General features: G+C 41.1%; 1 protein-coding gene across 1 annotated transcript in view; it reads left to right on the forward strand.

Moving 5' to 3' along the window:
• FZD6 (frizzled class receptor 6) overlaps window positions 1-23,799 on the forward strand; it is a 28,526-nt gene extending 4,727 nt beyond the window's left edge. Inside the window, exons 3-7 of the mRNA XM_035546163.1 lie at window positions 13,426-13,622; window positions 16,401-17,418; window positions 19,437-19,585; window positions 20,871-21,293; window positions 21,765-23,799. Coding sequence (XP_035402056.1) covers window positions 13,426-13,622; window positions 16,401-17,418; window positions 19,437-19,585; window positions 20,871-21,293; window positions 21,765-21,921 — 1,944 coding nt within the window. The 3' untranslated portion in view covers window positions 21,922-23,799. The remainder of the gene's footprint in view (window positions 1-13,425; window positions 13,623-16,400; window positions 17,419-19,436; window positions 19,586-20,870; window positions 21,294-21,764) is intronic.
• The last annotated feature ends 348 nt before the right edge of the window (window positions 23,800-24,147 follow it).

Genomic DNA, 24,147 nt, shown 5'->3' on the forward strand with positions numbered 1-24,147 from the left:
TTGCTGCAGTACACGAGCCACTAGTACTTTGAAACTGGAAGCCTAAATCTCTTAAAGTAGCTCAGCTTCAATTAGGAAAGCCGTTATCAGCGGTATCTGCTTGGAATTGCTTTTTCTCCATGATGCTGCCTCAGAGCCTAAGCTGGAGAAAGGGTGCAGAGGTATGAACAAGCACGAGGGGCTCTGTAATTCATATTTTGCTGGAAACATTTGTGCAGTTTCCTTACCATTATCACTGGTGGTAACTGACATGGAAGGCATTAAAAAAAAAGGTATTAAGTATAGCATGCTGTGTGTCATTATTTAGTACAGGCTAAGGTAACTTTTCTAGCTCAGTGGAACAAGGTGGTTGTAAAAGATTTGTGTTAAAATAACTAGATCCGTCCATGTTAGATCAAAGTTTGCAAATGCTGAGCTGTTTTCTTATAGCTGCTTCGTATGGATCAAAGGAAACACAAAGCACTATGACTTCTGTGCTGGTAAGTCTCCAGAAATACAGAATAGTTGGACGTGAATAATTCTGTTTTGAGCATCACTGTTGCTTGTGGAAAAGCTTTTGCTGAAAGGTCAGAAGTGTGCATTAGACAAATCTGTGTCACTGTACAACATGCAAATTCAGGGCTCTTTGGTTTTGCACTCTACTGCACTTGCTCTCAGATGTTTCAAGGTAACTCAAGTCGTCATTAGCTCTCACAGTAGTAGGAGCTTGAGCAACACTTTCATAAACTCCATGTGCTGATTTTGTGGATAAAATAAATTATTTTGTTGGTCTCCTGAAGACTTCTGTCCTTTCCGCAGTGCCCTGTGTGGTGGTCAGGAGTTGGTGCCAGCCCCGGAGGTCTCTGGGTCTCGTTGTGCTTCTCCAGCTCCTTTTCCATGCCCTCCTGCTAAGCATGGTCACTGGCTACACCAAGCACTGCAGGTGGAGGCTGGTGGGCTTAGTCCTGGGGCTGCAGCCTACTTACTCCAGGAGGACACCTGTGAAAGAACAGATTCATGCCAGCCTCCCTAATCTGGATTCCCTTCTTCTGAGGGGGCCACGGTGGGTTTTAGGCACCTTCTTGCAGCTGAGAGATGCTCTTTGTCCACTGTCCGTGGGTCGTGAGGCTGTGCAGCGCCTGTGCCCTTACTGTGTGTGGGTGGAAGTGGAAGGTGGGTTTGGTGTTCCCGTTGCAAGGTGGGTGTGATGCTGAGGGTGACACGTGGGTGCAGGATGTTGTCGATGCCTTCCCCGATAATGACCGCAAGAAATGAATGTCCGGGAAAGAAGCGCGTGGGGCTGGGGATGTGGTCAGGCGTCACTGCTTTTACTTCCAGCGTGGCAGCGCAATGATTATCTGTGATTTCTCAAACAACTCCTGGGTCATTTCTTGCCTCCTCTACTCCATCCCGAAGGAGGGGGTAGGAGTGTCTGCACCACGAGGCTTCCTGCATTTTCCTCTCGCTGTGTGCTGGCTGTTGATTCTCCAAGCCTTTGAGGCAAGCGTGGTTACTTCGTCACCCCTTGCTGTTTGCTTTCGTGGACCTTTTTTGTGTGCTGTGTGCAGCTGTGATTGCTGCAGCCACGGTGCAGTTCACTTGCTGGAGGAGAAGGTGCAGACAGATGTCTGCCCTGTTCTCCTGAACTACGCAGTGGAGGTGAATGGAGATCTGCTCCCTTTCTGCTTTACTGTTAGAAGAAGGGGAGGTATTCAGGGGAGTGTAAGGGCTGTGTAAGCAGCCCATAACTGGGGGGTGAAAACTTGCTGAGGTGCAGGGGGCAGGCCTGGGTAATCAGCCTCTGCAGGGCAGAAGAGATGTCCTGTTCCCAAATATATCTGTTCCGTTGCATCCCTTTAAGTGATGAAAGAGCTTCCTGGGGGGAAAAAAAAAAATAAATCCCTCTTTCTTGTGCTTAGACTTCTGGCAGATCAAATTCTTTCAGAGAATAACCACATCCGTCCCACGCTGTTCCCCAGCGGGCCTGCGCAGCCCCGTTTCTTCAGTGCCAGAAGTGGTTGCCCCTTTCCTGTTCACAAAGCACCCGGTGACCAAACTCTCCACATGCTTACCCCGCGTGCCAAAATTAAAAGCAGCTGCTCCAAGAGGGCCTGAGCCCATCTCGCTCTGGGAAGGTGCACCATTTTAGGGAAGGCTTAGAAATCCAGCTGGGGGGATCTGTGGGGAGAATGCCTGAAGCTACAAACCCAGCTCTGTGCTCTGAAGGCTAACGTGGCCCACAGATCCTGAGATGAATGGGTAGAAGAGAAGGTGGCCTTGAGGATTTTAAGCACCTCCTGGTGCTGAGGAGGAGCTGCCTAACGTGGGCATTCAGAGCCGGGGAGAGCAGGAGGGATCCACACGTCTGACCCAGCGCTGACACCAGCGACAGGTCTGGCAGTTCTGGAGGGCAAGGGAAGGCCTCCCGCTGGGGTTGCCACCCGTGCCTTGTGTCTAACACCTCCCGCTCCTTTACCAGTTTGGCAAGAGCAGTTCTGGTCCGTCCACGTGCCCTCGATGAGTTCGTCAGCGTCCGTTTGCACAGTCTGGTTCCTGTCTGACCTTCCCCAGTGCCACCTCAGCCGCAGGGAGACCGCCCAGGGCACTGCCTGCAGCAGTCTGGGAGCAAGGCGCCAGGACAGAGGGACAACAGGAAGACGTGCCTGCTTATCAGGAGCATCTGTGAAGGAGGGAGAGAGCAAATGCGAGTCCTTGACTGCCTGTGAGGTTACAGAGCAGTAACGGTGCTTGTGGCAGCCCCCAGCTTCACCCAGCTGGGTGAAGGTTTCTGCAGTGCAGTGGGTGGTGGGGTACAGCTGTGGCTGCTCTGAGTGACTCCTGTGAGGGAAGGGCACAAGCTCTCAACAGGTTGCCCGTAAGTAGTGGTAAGTTGCTTCTGCACTGTAGCAGGCAATGACCTTCTTGTCAGAGAGGTCAGCGTTTTAAGATGTCAGGGATTTGGGTGGAGATTTTGGAGGAATGGAGGAGAGACTTCGTGTGAGGCTGCAGGTGCAGAAGGAGGCTCCCATAGAAACATCAGATCCTTAGTTTTGTTGACAGCCCTTTCATATTTTTGGCTATCTTGCATTTGAAGGAAGGAGGAAGTGTTCATGAAGTAATGGCTGTTGTGGGTAAAGCTTCCTTCCTTACCAGCTGCTTCATCCATCCTTTAGAATTCAGATTGTTTTGCTTTTTTATATTATTTAAAAGCAAGTTTTTCTTGCTTTCTTGCCTCTAAGGTTGGCCTGTATCCCAAAGTAAATAAAAATCAACAAATAGAGGAATTAAGATGCACATATATATATATATATATATATATCTGCAGAGCAAAAATCTATAACTGGTCAAGTTATCACTGTTTTAGACATTTAGACATTATTTTAGAAATACCAACAAAAATATCACAAAGTAGATGCGTCTGTGAAAGATGAGAGCTGTTTCCCACAAGTCCTTAGGAATGAAGTATTGCTTTTTTTCCATGAAGGTCTTACATATCTCTTTAGAAATCTTCCACGCTGCTTTTTCTCTACAACAATGATCTACTTTTTGCATTAATTGCTGCATGTTTTATGTTTTCAAAATACGGCGGAGACTACAGCTGTACAAGTGGATTAAAGTGGCAGGCCTGGTTTCCTGTTCTGCACCCAGGACGACCTTCCCAGAAGCAGTGTTTTCACAGAAAATTGCTGCGGATCAGAATTCACAGCAGGCGGTGGATGCTGAGTACATGAAAAGCTCGCCGCGTGGTCAGGGCTTCCCAAACAGAAACAAAGCGAGGCTGCCACCTGCTTTTGCATTGTTCTTTTCAGCTGTCTCAGTCTGTGGCTCAGACTCCTGGATCGTTCGTTTCCAGCGTTGTGTCTGACTTGTTGGCCTGTGCTCTGGTGCTGCTGAGATTTCATTCGAAGGATCCCCTCCTGCTGGCAGACCTGTGTGCGTGGCAGCAGCGACCTGTGCAGATTTTCTAGGTGCTAACTAAGCCAGTCCGTTTGAAGTTCAGTAAAGCATTTGATTCAGTACCACATGAAAACCATTACAGTCGCTAATCCCTGCAAACTTTCACTAATCCCTTCGCTTTGCTGCGATGTAACAGATGACCTCAGTCTGGGCTGCACGAGTCGGATGGCTGAGTTATTGCATTTAAAGCCCATCAGGCTGCACGTAGGTACCTCGCCACCAGCAGTGCTTCCTCTGGCTTCTGCTTCTCGTGTTTCCAGTAGGTCGTACGTCGAGGCACTGACTCTGGCCATGGGACAAGCTGCGTCTTCTTCCTGTGACACATGGGAAGGAAATCAACTCGTGGTTACTTCTCGTTGTGTGGGATCTGCGAGGCCGAGGTCATTCATGGGAACTATCTTCGTAATCCAGACTTTCCTTTTCATATACAGTGTCAGTGCCATGCTATTGTACTGGTTAGGCGGGACAAGCCCAGATTTACGAAGACGGAAAGACTTGATGCAAGCAGCAGCGTGGCTCCACGCAGAGCTCTCACAGGGTCAGCTTTGAGCCCTGCGAAACTCCTCGCAAAATTAGTTTGTGCCTCTGCCGTACTTCCCATTTCTTCCAGCTCCAGCAGGGCTGTGCAGGGACAACCAGTTCCTGCTGGGTGTAAGAACAGCTTAGGTCTGGTAGGGTTTATTAGCTGAGGCTCGGTGTCTGTGCTGTTACGCCATATAACTGTGTTCCTGGCTGGGCTCAGCAGGCGTGGAGAAGTGGTAGGTGGCTGGGCCTCTGCAGAGCTGGTGTACGGGGTCTGGCTGGGATGTTAACTTTCCCTGCAGCAGCCCTTACAGTGCTGTGCTCTGCACTTGTAGCTAGAACAGGAGTGGTATCACACCAGGGTTGTGTCTGCTGCTGAGCAGTGCTGGCACAGCATCAGGACTCTCTCTAACCCTCCTAGGGGGCGGGCAAAAAGTGAGAAAAGAAACATCACCAGGGCAGCTGACCTAAACCAACCAGAGGGATCTTCCATACCGTATGATGCCACACTCAGCAACAAAAGGTGGAAAAAGGAAGAAGAGGGGAGGGGTGGGCTCTCATTGCGAAAATGTCTGTCCTCCTCCCGAACACCGGCTACGTGCGTTGAGGCCCTGCCTCAAGGACGTGGTCAAGCATCGCTCATTTGTGGGAAGTAAAAAGTAATTTCTTTCCTCTGCACTTCCACACAGCCTTTACTTGTTTTGATTTGTTTTTCCCTTTCCCCCTCCCTTTTCCCCTTTCCCTTTTTTTTCCCTTTAGTTAAATTGTTTAGTTAATAATAATCTTTCCTTAATAATTTCTTTTCCCTTTAATTAAATCATCCTTATCTCAACCCGTGAGTTGTTCTTGCCTTTACTTCTTCCCCTCCTCATCTAAGGAGGGGGAGTGAGAGAGCGGTTGTGGTGTTCAGCTGCCTAGCACGGTACAACCACCACAGCTGGTTACGTTGCCTTTACATCCACAGAAGTGGCTTTCTTGCCATCCTGATGATTCTGTGATAAGGGGCATCGAATGTGTTGGCGTGGCTTGGGTGCAGAGAAGGGGAGGTGAATGTCTTGCGGGAGGAGAGGTCTGGTGACTCAGAGTCAGCATCGCAGGTTACTGTGGTACTCGTCCCACTTGTGAAATCTGTCTCTTCATTTCTTTACTTGGTGTCCCAAGGACTGCAAGAAGAGTGCTTGAACATCACAGCTGTCATAACTGAGAGGCTCCTGCTGTAGTTTGTGTCAAGTAAGCAGGGAAGAAGGTGTGCTGCAGGGTTACTGCTCTTCTGCGTTTGGGTGGTGCTGTTCTGCTGAGGTTCATCGCTCTCCTCAGAGGGGAAAACGTGAATCTGGTCCGACTGTTTTGGAACCAGAGCAATCACTACTTCTGCTGGAATTCCCTCTGAATGAGGAGCCACCTTCTAGATAACACACAGTCCATCAACTCTTACCGGTAATCTTCTAAACTGTGTCCTGTATTTAAAAGTTCAGTACTAAATCTGTTTACTCCTCTAACGCATGGCAAATGCATGAAGGATTTCAGAATGTTTTGAGATGTTTCTGATACCACAGTCCAGATGTAGTGGAGGTCTCCTTTGCTGTAGTCTAGACTTGAGACGTTTGAGGGCTGCGGTATACTTTCCATCAGTTAACTTGTTTTCATCTTCTATGCTATGTATAGTATAGACGGAGATAAAGCCATATATAATTGAAAGCTGTGCATAAATAGTTGAGCTATGCTCAGGAAAACTCTCTAATATTTATTTTGTATTGTAAATAGCAGAGGCTGTAATGCCTATAATTCAGGTCAAGCTATAATTTAGGTTAGAACCACAAAATGCAGTGAATTTTGCTAATAAGCTGTTTTGGAAAGCACCGGAACTTTGTTTCATAGTAACTTCTTCTAGTGAGATGTAATATTTCCATTCGTATTGTTTCTAGGCTTTGTTACAGCTAATATGTATAGGGACGTATGTATTTTTATCTTAAATACTTAAAGGGAAGACATGGAAATAAGTTGTCCTGCTGCATAAAGAGATTCTGTAGTTGCTAGTTAATGAAAAACTAGCGACTTAGCAACCCAGAACTAGCAACCCATAGAGGTAAAAGCAGAACAGCCTGCTTGATCTTCTGGTGTCCATGTCCACGTACACCCTCAGTGTCAGTGGTAAGTTTAGTGCCCGGTGGGGTGGGTTTTTAGGTGGGCGTTGTGCTGCCCTACCGACCTTTGAAAGCCTTCCCCCCTTGTGCTTTGTACTTACGCTGCTCGGGTTTCTGGTTAATGATCCCATCCACTGTGAACGGCTCGGAAGGCTCACGACCAGGTTATGTATTAAATATATTTCGTATGGAGGGACAGTGGTGACAAAGGGTTAGCAACTACGCTCGTGCTTTCAGTGGAGCCACGCTGAGCGCTCAGGTGAGTGATCTGGCTCACTGAGCAGCTGCACAGGATAGGGTCTGCCCTGCACGGGCTTCTCAGCTGCTTGCCCGTCAGTTCCTGAGCCATTGTTACATTTTTCCTTTGTTTTTTTCTTAGCTTCTTGAACCAGATTGTCCTTGGGTAGGAAATTTAAATGACTTGTCTCTTGTAAACAACTAGGGTAACCTGCTTTCAACTCTGACAAAAGATTTCATTCTTATATTTGTAACGTCTGAACCAATTTAGTTTAGAAAAGGTTTTACAAGCTTTTCAATTAAACCTGACTTGTATTTGCCTTAATTCTATTTCGCAAGCTGCAGAGAGCAATGCTTTAAAGGCAGCTTATTGAAAGCACACAGATTTGACTTTTATTTTAATGTTTATTACCTCCATCAAATTGGCACAATTTAATGATGCATATTAAATGTATTTATGTTAATATCTAAACTACTATATTCCTGTCAGCGAATTTTAGTTCCAAAAAAACGTTTGTCATAGAAGAGTTACTTGTATCGCTTTGAACATGAGCTTAGTCTCTTCTCAGCTCTGCTTTGAATCTAATCTGACTTGCAAATTTCACCCTTCATTTAGTTTCATGTGTTGGAACGTTTATTTGTCGTGCCTTAATTGCGCACAAACAAGGAATCAGATTCTTGGCAGCCGGTTCACTGTGCAGCCATGAGCAGTTGTATAAACACAAAGAATGGTGCGATGCCATTAGTTTCCCTGGGCATGATGCTGATCTTGCTTGCATCCAGCCCAGAATAACTCTATTGAAACAACAGTGTAGGATTAAATCGACCGTGCCATATATGTTTCACTCTTCTTAACTGAAAGAGCTGCTTATAAAAGTAGCTGGGGGTATTGCAGATTAATTGGTAGTATAGCTCTGAGTATGAAGAGTGCTCACTGCCTATTTTTTCGAGACTGGTGCATTTATAATTGCAGTGGTTGATGGTGGCCGTATTTCCGACACTTCATATTAAGGTGTATAGGTAAAATGTGTTTAGATTTTGAGGTTGTACTTTAAGTCTGTAATGGCACTTACTAGACAGTAGTTGTTTGAATCTGATACTGTAAATTGTTACCCATAACAAACTTTTGCAGATTTTCTGAAAAGCAGGTGAATGGTTTTATGAATAGCAAAGTACACCCTTAATACAGGTAGGAATATGGGTCACCCAGAGTGCTAAGATAACAGAAATTCAGATTTAAGCCCATGTTTGCTTCCACAATTGACATATGCAATGCTGTGAGGAGTAAGGTTACAATGCTGGTGCTTTGGAGTGCAGGATTCACATCAAACCACGAAACAGGTGCCATTGTTTAATGCTGAGACAGTGTCTCATTGTTTTAACTTCATTAACCTCAGTGTTAATACATTTAGCTCAGTTAACTTACTTAACTTGGTAGCTAAACCTCAGCGATGAGGAGAGTGGGCTGTTAGTTTTACGTAACTGGCTCCAAATAGCTGAGCAAGGGCTCTCACCTCTGCTTATCCGCAACTCAAAAATACTTGTTCTTGCCAGTTCAGATTTACAAGAGCTGATTTTAACAAAGTCCTTGGTATTTTCCATCTACCATTTTTTTGTATCAAATATTTCTGTGACATTGATTGAAGTACAGGAGAGCATTTTCACTCATTTTGACATACATTACCAGAGGTGATGTAGTAGTTACTGCTAATCCTTTTCTCTAGGGAAAAACTGAGATGAGATGGAACGAAGTCATCTTCACCTGCAGCATCTTCCTGGAGTATTGAGCTTTGTTTCTGTTACATCTTGGTTTTCTAAGCCTGCCAAGCACAAAACAGGAAAGCTTCATGGTCTTGAGATTAACGTGGAGTTGAAAGCTGCAATTTATTTACTGGCAAAATATGTTTAAGAGCCTGTTTGCACCTGGGCACTTATTCTCCACGCCGTACCATTTGTTTTCATGCATCTCACTTGTGTTCCTGTCTGCAGGGCCACACCATAGCTGGAGTACTGAGACAGGCTGGCTTTCCCTCTGGAGAAAATGGGATACAGACATGCCTCCTTAAAGAGCCCAGTGCTAAGCTAGGTGGTGTTTTGTTCAGTGCTGAGGATATTCCTCTTGTCAGTAGTGATGTTCTGGTCTTTGATTGCTTGACCTTACTCGTTTCCCACAGTGAATACACATGAGCTTCACAGCAGTTCTGTGCTTAGATTCTTGCACTGACGATGCAGTGGAAAAGTTTGCATTGCAGTCCTTAGTTTTCCCACTACTCTTACTTGGGGACATTACAGACTACATCATCTTTGGCTCTACAGTTGCTTTCTGCTAGTTATTAGGTGGTTTGGTGGTTTGTTTTTTTTGTTTTGGTATACTGTTAGCGTATTTTATTTTGCCTCGTATTTACTGGGTTTTGTTTCCCATAGGCAGGAAGATGACAATTTCTATTTCAGGACTTACATTGGCCTTGTGAGGCTCTGTTCTTAGTTTTCAAACAGCTTTGTTTCACTCTGTTTTCGCACTGCTGTCGCCAAATCTGCAGGTTTTCATCTCTGTCCTCCATGTGACAGGACAACGGTGGCTATTGCTAGGTATGGTAACACAGCCCTGAGGCAACCAGCTCTTATTTTGGGGGAGCTTCTGGTCTTGGTTTTAACCTTTTTGCTTACATATTATCCAGCAGGAGGAGCAAATACTTCTCCTGGTTTTGGTGAGATTTTGCTTTCATGGTCCGTGAGGAAATGCAGACCTATTATTTTCTATAATGCAGCATTTCCAAAACTACTGGCTGGACACGAAGCCCACATTTAAAGATACCTAATTGAAAACAGAGTTCCAAGTGCAGTTTGCCACCTCTTCTGTTGCTCTCAAATGGTAAATGTAGGCAATTTCTAAAAATAAATCTGTACTTTACAAATCCCGTTTGTTTGTGCGTGGGGCAAAGGGTTTTATTTTACATTTTGTAGAGGTTTTTTGGTTGGGGGAACTTATGGCCAACAAAATCTGTTGGAGTTCTTTGTAATCCACAGATTTGTTGGAGAAGGTGGCTCAGCCAGTATATTATACTTTGATTTTCAATAAGGCTTTGACGTGGTCATATGCTACAGGTTTTTGAATAAACCACACTGGTAACCCAAAGGGGACTTTCTTTTTTAATGCCTGTATAAAGAACGGGAAGAAAAGTAGGAATAAATAAATGTGTGGTTTTTTTTTTTTTTTTTTTTGTAGTTTTTTCCCCCACAATGTAGGGTGTGAAATCTTAGACGATAGTTCGGTCCCATAGCAAAGAAATGGCTAGAGTGGTCGCCCAGCCACCTGTACGGAAACCTCTGATACACAACTCATTCATGCGTGGCCAGAGAAAGGGATGGACAGGGAATGAAGACAACAGAATTTACTGAAGAGTTGTAGAAGGGTCTTGTGATGCGGCTGGGCAAGGAGATGGTAGGTGACTATTTATGTGAGTGGCCCTGATCTTGTATCAGTCGCTCAGCACAGAGCCTTTGTGATCACTGTGGCTTGTTCTGGGGAAATGTGAGTTCAGACGTGACCAGGGCGGTGCATATTATGAAAGGGACAGAAATCAAGATTTAAAACGGTGTTATGCTAATGTAGCATACATATATCAGGAGCACCGAGGGATGCCGGCTCGTCCCGCGATGCTCACCGTGCTGCCAGGTCGGGGTACCCAGCTAAATACACGTTTGTCTGACTCGGTCTCTGCCGAGTGTTGAGAACACCACACTTCCTGCTCTCTACTTGTGTTCGCACTTCCAGGTGTCAAAATGTAAATATTTTAGACAAGCAGAAAGATACTGTAAGAACAATTACTCTCGTCAGCCAAGCCCTTGGATTTTGGCTCCGATTACCTTGCAGGCTGAGCATAGCTTTCTTCTTCCTCTAATCTGGCGTTTCTGTATTTATCTGTTGGGACAGTTTTGCTTTGGAACAAAACCTGTTCCTTAAACCACAGTAGCCAAAGACAACATGCTGTAGTAAAACTCCAGCAATCAAGTTTTCACTTGCCATTATCTGCCTGTAATACGCAGCATTATTAATGGCGCAGTGATTGCCGTGGTGTTCTAGCTTTGGAATCGTTTCGTATAACAGAAGTTGTTAGCGTGGCTGAGGTTGGTCTCAAATCCTGACTTTTTAACCAGACACAGCTTTCTTTATGCTCGCTTTCTGTATCGTGAGCTTACTTAGACTGTCACCTTATTTATTATGTTGAAAAATATCTAAAATAATTGCTAATTAAAATAGAAGGTAAAATATTTCTGTAGACAACATTGATTTTATAAATATGAATACCATTTTTTAAATTTCCTGCCTCTAGAGAAAATATTGCTGTTTTACCGAAGTCTGCAAAAGCTCTGGACTGACACCCTAAAACTTGCTCTGCAAAATTAATTTTGTTTTATATCAACTGAGATGAACTGTGAGGAGATAAAAAGGAAGAATTAATAACAAGACAATTTCCCCAGGAGTTGACATCAAATGTAAACTCAATTTCTGTACGATCACTCAAGCTATTGTCTTTATTTTATCCGAAGTGCAAGGAAGAGCAGAGCTAACGTAAATCAGATATTTGAACAACAAAAAAAAAAGTAACTGAAAAGTATGAACACCACGACAGTGCAAAGGAAATGTAATTCATTTAGGGCTAACGGCTGACTACTTTTTTCATCTGAGGCAGTGTAGCATTTTAGGAAGCACCTTTCCTTGTCCTGAAATCCTCAAGTCGCCTTCCTGGGAAGGCAGCTGCAGAGCAGTCATCCAGGTGAGGGATCAGGTGCCCGTACTGTAAGGACAGCTGCACATGCAGCTTGCAGTCAGTCCTCTAAGCGTAGTGCCAACATTTTTATTTTTTTTCCATAAAATGTTTTTCTGTCACCCTTACCTTGCCTTATCTTACCCCCACCTCCCCATTCCTGTGCTCATTACCGAGGTATCCCACCTGAAGGGGAAGTTATTTATCGACGTCTTTCCTTTTCAACTGCATGCCCAGCGGTAAGACTTGGTCTTGGTACGTGGGTGTGGATGTATTTGGGATACTTAAAAGCTGACAAAATTAAGGATGCTGTTCCGGACTCAGAGGTTAATCCTTCCTTTACCGGTCCCTGCTTGAAGAATTCAGACTAATTGAGATATGGAGCTGTTAGTGGCAAAGCATTAAATAAAATTCTTAGTGGTCATTTCATTTTTACTGAAAGTTCTGCATACTTTGAAAATTTTGTGCAGCGTCCCTATTTACCAGCACGTGTCAAAGTATGTTCAATACTGTTTCAGCTTTCCTGAAACGCATGAATTTGACTATTTACACGTGATACAGGGATTCCTTTTTCCCGAAATAGGCAGTGTCTCATCAAAAAGCCTACCTGCAAGGTGCTTAGGCTGACGGGATCCTGCAGACCCGTTTCGCCCGCAGCCCTCGGTTAATCCCTGCTGCCCCAGAGGGTTATTTAAACGACCTGGCTTTACCTAATGAGCCGGATCAGGAGCTTTGCCTGGTGTTGCAGGGAAGGCAGAGCAAACAGCAGACCGGGATACGGGGATTTATTAAAGGATGAAGAGATCGGAGCCTTTGAACATGCACGTGCCCAGCCAGCTGCTCTCGACCTGCCTTGTTGCTGCTGGTTCCAAGTACCAGAGTACAAAATCCCTTACAAGCACCAGAGCCCATCTGAGGGTGCTGCTGGTGTATTCTCGCTTGCTTCCTTGACCGTGCTGGCCTTACAGCAGCACAGCAGGTGGAAAAATGACTGACAGCTATTGGTTTGCCTGAAGTTTATACCCGTGGTATGGTTTGGCTAAAGTCATTTACCCTAGCAATAAAGTTAGTAAAATGCAGAGAAAGATTTCTTTTTTTTTCTCTAAAGGCCTCTCTGACTGTGAGTAATGGACTGAGTGAACAAGGGATAGGAAAATTGCATTACATTTCATTCTGTGAACTCTCCACTAGGAATACTCATCAGTAGTTCATTGTCTAGCATCCAGTAATACAGGTAGAAAAGTTCTCAGTTGTGGAGATCTTGAAATATCATTATTGCTCACTTCTAAACGTATTTGGACTGCATTAATAATAAATATATATATATATAAGAAGAAAAACACAGCAAATTCTATAGCCTGAGGGAAGATGATGAATACAACACAATGGACTGAAAACGTAATTTCAACAGAAAGTACAAGGATATCTTTAAAAATCTCAGCCTGCATATTTAGAAGCTGAATAGCCAAAATAGAAACTTAGTATTTTACACCCCACCTCTTTTTAAAAAAAAAAAAATCTTGGACTTTAATGATTGCTGTCAGATTTCTAACACTAATAAGAAAAATCAAATTTAAATAATTACAGATGGACTAAGATCTCAGAGTAGGGACTGTTCTGGAAGAGCCAGTGCAGCCCAGGAGTGGTTCCTCAACACTCAAACCACCAGGTTTTGCTCTTTCACAACTGCTGGACAGTGTTCTCTATCTTTTCAAACCTCTAGGAGAAGAAATATGAGCCATAGTGATAAAAAATAATTTTACTGTCTTGAATTACATTTTAAAAAATACTAATCAAAGCTTTTTTCTTTCCCGAAGCCTTTTCTTACTCTTATGAATCTCCACTGTTCACCAGACGTCCACACATTTCTGTGCAAAGCATTTGTTCCTGCCTGCCTGGAGCAAGTTCATGTGATTCATCCTTGCCGAAACCTCTGTGAGAAAGTGTATTCTGACTGCAAGCCGTTGATTGACACTTTTGGAATCGCATGGCCTGAAGAGCTGGAATGTAACAGGTGGGGTATTTTTCATGTGATAAGTGGCAGAGGTGATATTTTTCAAATGTACCGTAATTAACCCAGACCGAGTTGAAAATTGGAGACAGGATGCTAAAAATCAGCTTGCTGTACCTTCCGTGTTGTTGGTGACCCTGCAGTGCTTATGCATAGGACTATTCTTATATGTTACTTTTTCATTATTAAAATGGTCACATATATTTAAATTAGTAAATTATTTTAAAATTTAAATTATTAAAATTATTAACTTTAAAATAATAAGTGTTACAGCACAGATGTCACTGCTTTCTGATCTCTGTACTAGGGATAATAACAGTACTTTACAGGGTTTTTATAAATAATTGTTCATAAAATAACGGTATCTAAAATATTCTGTATTTGAGTGCACACAGCATTAAATAGTAGAAGCCTTATGTTATTCCTAATTACTTGCATGTGCAAATTCAGTCTTGTATTACTTTTCCTGTACTGCATGGCAAAAGTCACATTTCCAGTGATTGCACCTTTTTCTCACAGTTGTTCAGGTCTTTGTTCCAGAGAAAGGACAGTTTATATTACATTTGGCGAAAAGAGAGTCGTCATATATAAAACGGGAATGACTTAAACAACTCTGGTTTAATCATTTTGAGATTCTGACCTTCAACTGAAGATACTTATAAATGTTATATGCCAAGTGTTCTTAACTGCATCAGGGCAAAAAGTATGAGAAAGGAGCAAGGAGTGGAAACTTAACAGGTCATGTTTCTAGCCCCCATGCAGTTGCTGCTCCATGATGGGACTGAGGCAGAGCTGGGACAGTAGCCCTGTGCCATGATTCTTGGTAGAAATCCGTATTGAAACGCATATGACAGATATATGGCATTAACTCTATTTCCCTTTTTCTCTGCACAAAAATTGAGACTTGTGCACAAAAGTCTTCCAGAATTGGTTTGAAAAATTGGGAAAATTACAAGCTAATCCATTGATTCAATATATATTCCAAATGACATTTCAAATCAAATTCCACTTCTTGCAGGAGTCATTGCAGCTTTAAAATATTATATTACTGCTAGCATTTACTGAAGATGGCCCTACATTGTTCATGTGGGAAATGATGTCTGCCCAATTGATGACACAGGGAAGGCCAAGTAACACAGGATATTCTGAAAACAGCAGAAGAGGAGCTGGCATGAGGATGGGCTTCAGATTCAGTTGCAATTCTGAGATTCACGCTCATATTCTTACAAACATGCATAATGACTGTTAAGACATGGGTGACTAAAGTTTGCGCTGTTCTGATATTCTTGCTGGTCTGGCCCACAGTTAATGAAAGAATCTGCTTCGGAATCAGTTTTCGTAATTATTAGTCTGGCTTTATTTGGCCAACACAGTAATGCAGAGAAACAAAGAACTTAAGGCTTTTTAGCTCAAGCTGAGCTTCCAAATTGACATGGAGGGGAAAAAGTGTGCTGATGTGTAAGGTCAGTGCATTCCTTGCAGACATGCCCCTACAATAGCGTTTGACAAAGAATGTTTGGGGATAACAGAATCTCGCTTTAAAAGCTAGAATGCAAAACTTGCTATTTTCAAATACGTGCCTAAACTCAGAATGCATATTAACATAAATCCCGTTTTGAATAAATGCTTACCTGAGTTACACTCGAATAATCGAAGATCTGTCTAACATTGCTAATCCTATATTAATCATAAAAAAACCCTCATATTTTGTCCAATTAAATCTTTGAACAATTGAGTCTTAAGCAATTTCTAAATGAACTTTTAAAACACTGATTTTTTTGCAATGCTTATGTTTTTAGCTTTGTCTTTTTATTGCTGTTGACAATGAAATATCATTATAACACAAAATCATAATCGTCACCATCACACACTAGTCATCAGTTAATTCTAGATACTGTGAGCAGTCTTTGTTCTTTGATTGAAGCTTGCATTTTGACAAGATCGTTTGCTGTCCCTCCACCAGTCTATCCAGATAAAATCTACTATAAATATTATATATTAATATTAAAGAAATAGTGTGGATTAAGACTATAAAAGAACAATTGCAGTTTGAGTAAAGCATTTCGTAAGCAACAAAACAACAGACAACGACAGTTAAATAGCTGTGTTTGATTAGCCTTCTAAACTGAAAATACATTGCTCTGTTTGGATGTATTAGAACAAGTCTAGAGGAGGGCCACGAGGATGCTCAGAGGGCTGGAGCACCTCTCCTGTGAGGACAGGCTGAGGGAGCTGGGGTTGTTCAGCCTGGAGAAGAGAAGGCCCCGGGCAGACCTTGCAGCGGCCTTCCAGTGCCTAAAGGGGGCTACAGGAAGGCTGGGGAGGGACTCTTGGTCAGGGGGTGTAGGGATAGGGCAAGGGGGAATAAGCCTTAAACTAAAATAGGGTAGGTTTATATATTCGGAAGAAATTCTTCTCTCAGAGGGTGGTGAGGCCCTGGCACAGGCTGCCCAGAGAAGCTGTGGATGCCCCATCCCTGGAGGTGCTCAAGGCCAGGCTGGATGGGGCTTTGGGCAACCTGGTCTGGTGGGAGGTGTCCCTGCCCATGGCAGGGGGCTGGAACTGGGTGGGCTTTAGGGTCCCTTCCAACCCAAACCATTCTGTGATTCTATGTTTTTTAAAAATACCACTGAGATTTTTCATATAATGCACATTTTGCATTATCTATAAAATTTCATAGTACTTAGAATCAGATTTTTCACTTCATTTTTTTCAGTAAGAAATAACTGTAGTTGATAATGAGGGGTATTAAGATATTTCCTCTTCTGTTAATTTATCTAGACTAGTCAATTGTGACGAGGCTGCTCCTGCCACTGCTCCTGTAACCACAAACGCACACGGAACTCAGAAGACCCCAGGACAGACGCGAAGGGATTATGGATTCTGGTGTCCCCGACACCTCCACACTTCCAATGGACAAGGCTACAAGTTTCTAGGCATCGATCAGTGTGCACCCCCATGTCCCAATATGTACTTCAAAAATTACGAATTGGATGTTGCAAAAAGCTTCATTGGAATAGTTTCAATCTTTTGTCTTTGTGCTACGCTTTTCACATTCCTGACTTTCCTGATTGATGTTAAAAGGTTTAGGTACCCAGAGAGGCCAATCATTTATTACTCGGTCTGTTACAGCATAGTGTCTCTAATGTACTTCATTGGATTTCTGCTTGGGAATAGAACTGCCTGTAACAAGGCAGATGATAAGCTAGAAATTGGGGAAACAGTTGTTCTCGGCTCCCAAAACAAAGCCTGTACTGTCCTTTTCATGGTTTTGTACTTTTTCACTATGGCAGGAACCATTTGGTGGGTGATTCTTACCATCACCTGGTTCCTCGCAGCAGGAAGAAAATGGAGCTGTGAAGCTATCGCACAGAAGGCTATGTGGTTCCATGCCGTTGCGTGGGGAATACCCGGCTTTCTAACCATTATGCTTCTTGCCATGAACAAAGTGGAAGGGGACAATATCAGTGGAGTTTGCTTTGTGGGTCTCTACGATGTGGATGCCTCTCTGTACTTTGTGCTTCTGCCGTTATGCCTTTGTGTTTTTTTCGGTCTCTCTCTTCTTTTAGCTGGTATTATCTCTTTAAATCATGTGCGGCAAGTCATCCAGCATGATGGCAGAAACCAAGAGAAGCTAAAGAAATTCATGATTCGAATTGGAGTTTTTAGTGGCTTGTACTTGGTGCCACTTGTGGCACTTCTCGGGTGCTATGTCTATGAGCTGGTGAACCGGAAGACCTGGGAAACGACTTGGGTGTTCGACCACTGTGACCAGTACCATATCCCTTGTCCTTATCAGGCAAGTAGCAGTTTCCTTTGTACGTAATACTGATAAGTTAATTAGCAAAAACCCCTTATACGTTGCTATATCTTGCAGTGTAGTTTAATAAATTATTTTCATGTTAAGTAAACAGTTCAAGAACATGCAATGATCAGTTGCTTTTTAAGTTAAAATTGGTGGTATCATATTTTCCGCTGAAATTTTCTTCTAAACAAATTGATTTCACTCAGCAATTCCAACTCACAGCTGTAATGGGATTATTCGAACTTCATGCCATGAGTAATGCTGGGGACAGGGATTGTTTTTCACAGTGTCTTTTCCTAAAAGCAGTCACTCTGTATTTGGATGCCTAGTTCTGTATTTCAGTACCTAAGGTAAATTCACATCAATTTCAATTGAAGTTGAAAAAAATGGATCTTGAAAATTGGATTTAAATTGTTGTTTATAACCATAGATTTTCATTTTCATCTTTTTTTTTTTTTGTTGAAGTATAGAACTGTAAAGCACTTGAAACTACAAAACAAATTTCCAGTATATTTTTTCCATGATAGCTGTCACTTCCAGGCTAATTTTCAATAATGTGAAGAAATCTTTTAAAAAATAAAACTGCTTTAAATTGCAGAGATGTTCACATAAGACTCTTTTTCTTTCCTAAACAAAACTTCCTTCAAAAGGCTTTTAAAGTAAGTAAAGCTGCCCCATAGCCAGTACTCTGAACCTTATGTAAATCTCTTAAATCTTTTTAAATACATAAAATTCTCTGCAATTTTAAGTAATTCGTGGTTTGTGACATTCCATTTAAGAACAAATATAAAAGGGGAAACCATCACTAAGGCAACTACAGGTTTCTCGTGTTATCTTTCATTGTTTTGTACATACCATCTTTGTTTTTACTGCAATAACCTGTCATCGAAACGAGGAATGTAAACACAAGCATTGGGGGGGGGGAGGCTTGATCCTTCCACGTTCTTAAGCATCCTCTATATCCTTTGTATTGAACTTGGTGTAAACTGAACATCAGAGCTCACAGGCTTCTTGGCTATTTTGTGCTTCCATTAACGTTTCATTAACAAGTGCACTTCAGGAAGTTTCGCATTGAGCTCCATTTCAACTTAGATGGCTCAAATTAAACAAGGTTGAAAATAAGGCTTTTATTCACTTTATCAACAAACAAACAAAACCAACTTGTTCTGTAGTGCTTAGATATACAATCTTAGCATAATAAGGCGCACAGAGCCTGTATCCTCAGTCTTTAACCTACTGGAAAGAGTAAATAGCAACAACAAGTTTACACAAAGCTGTACTTACTGGGCTCTGTCCGTATGACAAACAGCGTGTGCTGTTAGAGCTGTACGGTAGCTTAAAGTGGCGTGCTTGGCCGTGGCTTCCCTGAGCCATGATACGTCGATCAGAACAGAACCAAATAGAAACAAACTTCAGCTTAAGTAGCTAAGGCTACGTGGCTAACAAAAATGCTGATTTTTGTAGATAGGATTGGCAGGTAAGCCAGGTAACATAAATTAAATTTGCAGCCTAGGAGGAGGAGATAGTCTGTTACAGAGTTAAATGGCTCGGCTCTTATGATCCTGTTCTGCAAATAGGTGGATTAATTTTGCAATAAACAGAAAACAGCTATGTTGTTCCCTGCAGCTCCCTGTCTAACCTGATTAACTCCCAGCTCATCCACCCGCTGTTTCTTTTAAGCTGAAGGGATGAATCTCATCCATACAAACCATCTCTGAAGAACACGGTTACAAAAACTATTACCCCTAAAATTACCTTTCCTGTCAATTTAAAAGGAAAATATTTCCTTCTAACTAATCTCCTCTCTGTGTATCCAGCTGTAGCCTGCAAGCAGACATTAACCAGATCCGACTTGACCGTACATGTCTTGCATTTGTCCACAGTACAAGCCTCAGCAAAGAAGAGCAGCCATGAGGAGAAAGTCTCTCTTTTACATAATTTGTTTGGTTTTCTGCATTCAAAAAATAACAAGTATGTCTTCTCTGTATTTATTAAATTTTGTTGTCTTCTAGGCAAAGGCACTAGCAAGACCAGAAATATTTTTGTTTCTGATGAAATATTTGCTGACACTAATTGTTGGCATATCTCCAGTCTTCTGGGTGGGAAGTAAAAAGACCTGTTCGGAATGGGCCAATTTCTTCAACAGAAACCGCAAAAGAGAGTAAGAGCAATTTTTATTCTTGTTTTTTAAAGTGTATACGTAAATATATTGGATTTCAGGCCTTTCTTAAATGTGTCTCAGGTAATCAAAACGTTGTCCTTGGGCCCTTTATCTCTTGAAGTTTGAATGCTGCATATGGGCACCAGCAAAAAGTTCCACTGAAGTCTGTGGAAGTTTTGCATACACAATGACTTGACTACGTTCTCAGAAGACAGAAAAATATTCTCCTCTGCTGATTTGTTCTCTTCACAGAGCTGTAGACATACTGTTGTATTTAGCGTTGGATAATATCTGGTTTCCAGTCAAATCAGGGAAGATAACTTTAGCCAATAACTTGGATCTTTTCATGTATTCAGACTTTTTTCAGCACTGAGCTATGTTTATTATCATGGAATAACAACATCCTCTGTTTTTCTCATCTTGTCAAGCTTATCTTATTTGAAAATTAATTTTCATTGTCCCATCCTTAGCTAGGCTTTATTGTATTAAATTACTGTCCCTTATTTTTATTCTGAGACAGAGTAATTCAGTTTAATTACTTAATTTTAGTAAATGTATATCTGTGGTTTTAAACGGGTTACAGATGTCATCTCCATTTCTCATAACTGTCATTTTTTTTCCTTTTTATTCCTTCATTGGATGAGGCTGGATCCTTCAGAAGGATATTAATCATTCTTAGATTATCTGTGTTACTCATATATTATAATGTATTTTAAGATCTTTTTATTTCTTTGAATTTCCCTTTATGCAGTCCTTAAGCTCCTTTTATTTTACATCTACATTCCATGATGGTGAGCTTATAGCTTCCTTTCCCTCTCCTCTCTTTTTCCATTTCCTGTAGGATTTTTCTTGCATTTCAGATGTTAACTGCTTTCAGCTATAAGAATTTTAAAATAATGAAGTCATTTTTATAATGCTTGCCGTTTTTTTTCACATGAACAAGGTTTACATTACATAAAGTTAATTTGGTAATACAGCTGCTTATGAGCTAATCCTGCTTTCCTCTCTTAGATGATTAAACTACTGAAGTCATTGGACCTACTTGCAGAAGTAAGAAATGTAGAAATCGGCTTTATTTAATTGTTCCACTGGCATAATTGTTTTGAAGCCATTACAATCAGATTTTTTCTCTCTTTTTATATATAATTTTCTTTATGTTCATTAACATCCAGCTCAGATCACATCATTGTTTGCTCTTCTTTTTATGTTTTTGTGTACCAAGCTATAATGCATTCTATCTGAGGTTATCCTCATCATTCAGTTATATGCTTGTATTTTCTTTCAGTCCAATCAGGGAGAGTCGAAGAGTACTGCAAGAATCGTGCGAATTTTTCTTGAGGCACAACTCCAAAGTTAAACATAAAAAGAAGCACTACAAATCGAGTTCGCACAGATTGAAAGTAATTTCGAAGTCAATGGGGACTAGCACGAGTGGCACAACAAATCATGGAACGTCTGCAGTAGCGATCACTAATCATGATTACTTAAGCCAAGACACTGTTGCAGAGATTAAAACGTCTCCGGAGACGTCTGAGAAGGAGGCAGATGGAACATCAGCCCAAAAAGTTGAGGAAGGCGAAAACAGTGGAAATCAAATTTTATGTGGTTCTAAACTGACCGTGGATCAGGTGGAAAAAAGAAACAAAGCAGATAGCACATGTGATATGAGTAGCTTGTCTGGGAGTGTGAAGAGAATAGGTGAAGGAAGGTAAGATTCCATAACTCATTTTTTTACTTGTTTTACATATATTGCTACTATTCCTGTTTTTTCTCTCTGACAAATCAGTGTACGATTAACTGTCAGTAGCTGTCAAGAGTACTGTAATTCTTGCAAACTTAGGGACATGTATCTTTACAATATGATATGGGCTATTTTATTGTTATTTAGGATTCTTTTTCCTTTTAAGTGTTGAGTGCTGGAGCTTCAGCTTGAAGGATATTTTTGTGTTGTTGAGCTGTGACCCTGAATAAATCTGTGGCTGCAATACAGTCCTTTTGAAAGGTGACAAGTCTGAAAAAAGAAAAGCTTGAAGTATACAAAATTGTACTGTTTTCTCTTGAATGGAAAATAGCTAAGATACGTTGTCAGTTTGTTGCTTAAAAAAAAAAAAAGTTTTTTCCAGTCTAGTGAATTGTGCTTAAAATTGACTCACTGTGTTTTATTTCTCATTACTTACAGAGTAACTCCTAAAAATGATTTTATTGAATCTCCTGCATTACAAAGGAGCAGTTCACAAATACCTGATGTCTCACAGTCAGGCTCCATATCACTACTTGTCTACTCGGCTTCAGACACCAGAAAAGAGTTGGATTCAGGAAACAGTTCAAACCCTTGAAAGACTGATTTTTATTTGAACACTTTCAATGAATAAAACTGATATGGATTCTGTTACACTGGAAATAACAGATATTCTGTGCCTTATTAAAAATCAGACACACGTTGTTTTGCACTTATAAAAATGTAAGTTTTGTAGTGGGGACAACTGGCAATAATGTACTATATTCATACCCATCCAGGAATAATGGAAATGGAAGTTCTATAGGATATAGCTGGATTGACTAGCAATAATTTAAGAAAGATGAAAAATATTATTCCCAATATAAAGAACGCTTTTTAATAAACTGTATTAAAATAATCCAATGAAAGCACTGTTACTTTTCAAGGCATACGAGTTCCATCTGCATATTTGATATTTTTCAGCTTTTTACTTGTTTTGGATTTTTTTCTTTTTTACTATCTATTAAAAAGCATTATCACTTAAAAATAAGAGATGCATAAACTTTATAAATTGTCATGATGTGTCAATTATAGCACTGTTTTATGGTAGTTTCTACACTGAATATGAAAGGGAATCTGGAATCATAGTGATTTATTTTGTACATAAAAATGAATTATGTAAATAACTGACTGCATAAGGTCAATATTTAGAACTACTGTTTTGTATTAATTGTATAAACTTGGTAAAGTTAATAATGCTTCCGTTAGATACTACTGAGGTCAACAGTTTTATGATGATCAGGCAATTTTATGTAGTTCACAGTAAAGCAGGTTGTATCTTTATATAAAACATACACCATACATTACACATTTGGCGCAAGACTGGTCAGACGTGGGCGTCCTGTATAAGAATAGCACATGAATACAGCTGTACTTCAGAAAAATGCTTCTTTGAGCCCCTCCTGGTATGGTGTTCCAGTGCATCGTGCCAAGCAGGGAAATGCTTCAGATCCTCTGTCAAGGAAGACAGAATCTGAAGTATATGTTTGTTGTCTGGTTTTTTGTTGTTTTTTTACTGAACTGCAGTGAAAGCGTATGCTTCCTTTTGTTTCTATGCAAGTAACTTGAACTCTTTTTTTAAATCTGTAGAGAAACCTTGTAGAAAATAAACTGTGGTGCAGATAAGCTAAGATGCAAGCTTGTTTAACAGTACATTTTACATAAAACAAGACCTTAATAACTTTTCTACGAAGTTTAATTTTCTATATGCTACAGCAGTATATTTTCTTTAACTCAAGAAGGCCTTAATACAGATAGCCTTTTTTATACTTTCTTATGATAGAATGGTGCTCCAGAGCAAGTAATACTGATGTGCATAAGCGTTTCATCATTCATCTCTAAAGAAATCCTGGCTCCAGTGAAGTCAATGTCATTTATTACTTGAGGTGATTTGGAGCCAGGATTCCTAAACTGAAACTTCACTGCAATTTGTAAGACTGTTCAGCATCGTGTGTTTGATTACTAAGAGGAACATTGCTCTTAAATTGTTATCTTTATTTTGTTATTGTGTGGAGGAACTGTGTTCCAGTTTGTGCAGCACTCATGCTGATGCTTTGAACAATCAAGCAAAATTGCATGGCACAAAGGTCATAAAAGTCCTGAGTCAACGGCAAATACTGTTCTGATAAACCAGAGTTACTTGTTTTATTGATCACGCATTGAAAATTGAATGTATTTACCTTTATATTGTCATGTGCATTTTCATATTTGTAATTTATTGCCTTAAATAGGATGTGCTATTTCTTTCATCATTTTCCCCATTGAGAATATCTGATATTCTTGCTGCTGAGAAGGACAGTGAGAAAACCCTGTGAAAATGCACACTAAGTACCCTTCGTTCTTTTAGTTATGTTTGCAAACGGGTAACTTTATACATGTTCAGTAGTTTTGTTATTACTGTCTTTGTTAGTAATAAAAATACTGTTGTATAGTAAAAGTTTGCATTGGTATTTCTTTTTAACTGGATTCAGCATGTTTATTCCTCTATTACTGTGGCATTTCTGCACCTAAGACACTTTAATGTATTTTTACTTAGAGCTCTATGAGGTAATAATTATTGCAATGCTTTTATCCCTCCTGTATGAGAACCAAGACAGAGAACAATGGTGGGAATTGTTCAGATGAACGTGGAAGATTATGAAAGAGTGAGAAACTGAATTAGCTCTTTCATCTTAGCATTTACAGTGTTCTTTCTTTCATGACCTCTAGCTAAAGACCTCCTTTAGATTATATAGAATGTGTATTTCCACAATATGCTCTTGCTATGACCTTCTTAAAATAAACA

This window comes from Cygnus atratus, chromosome 2 (genome assembly GCF_013377495.2).
Source record: "Cygnus atratus isolate AKBS03 ecotype Queensland, Australia chromosome 2, CAtr_DNAZoo_HiC_assembly, whole genome shotgun sequence".
Lineage (NCBI taxonomy): Eukaryota > Metazoa > Chordata > Aves > Anseriformes > Anatidae > Cygnus > Cygnus atratus.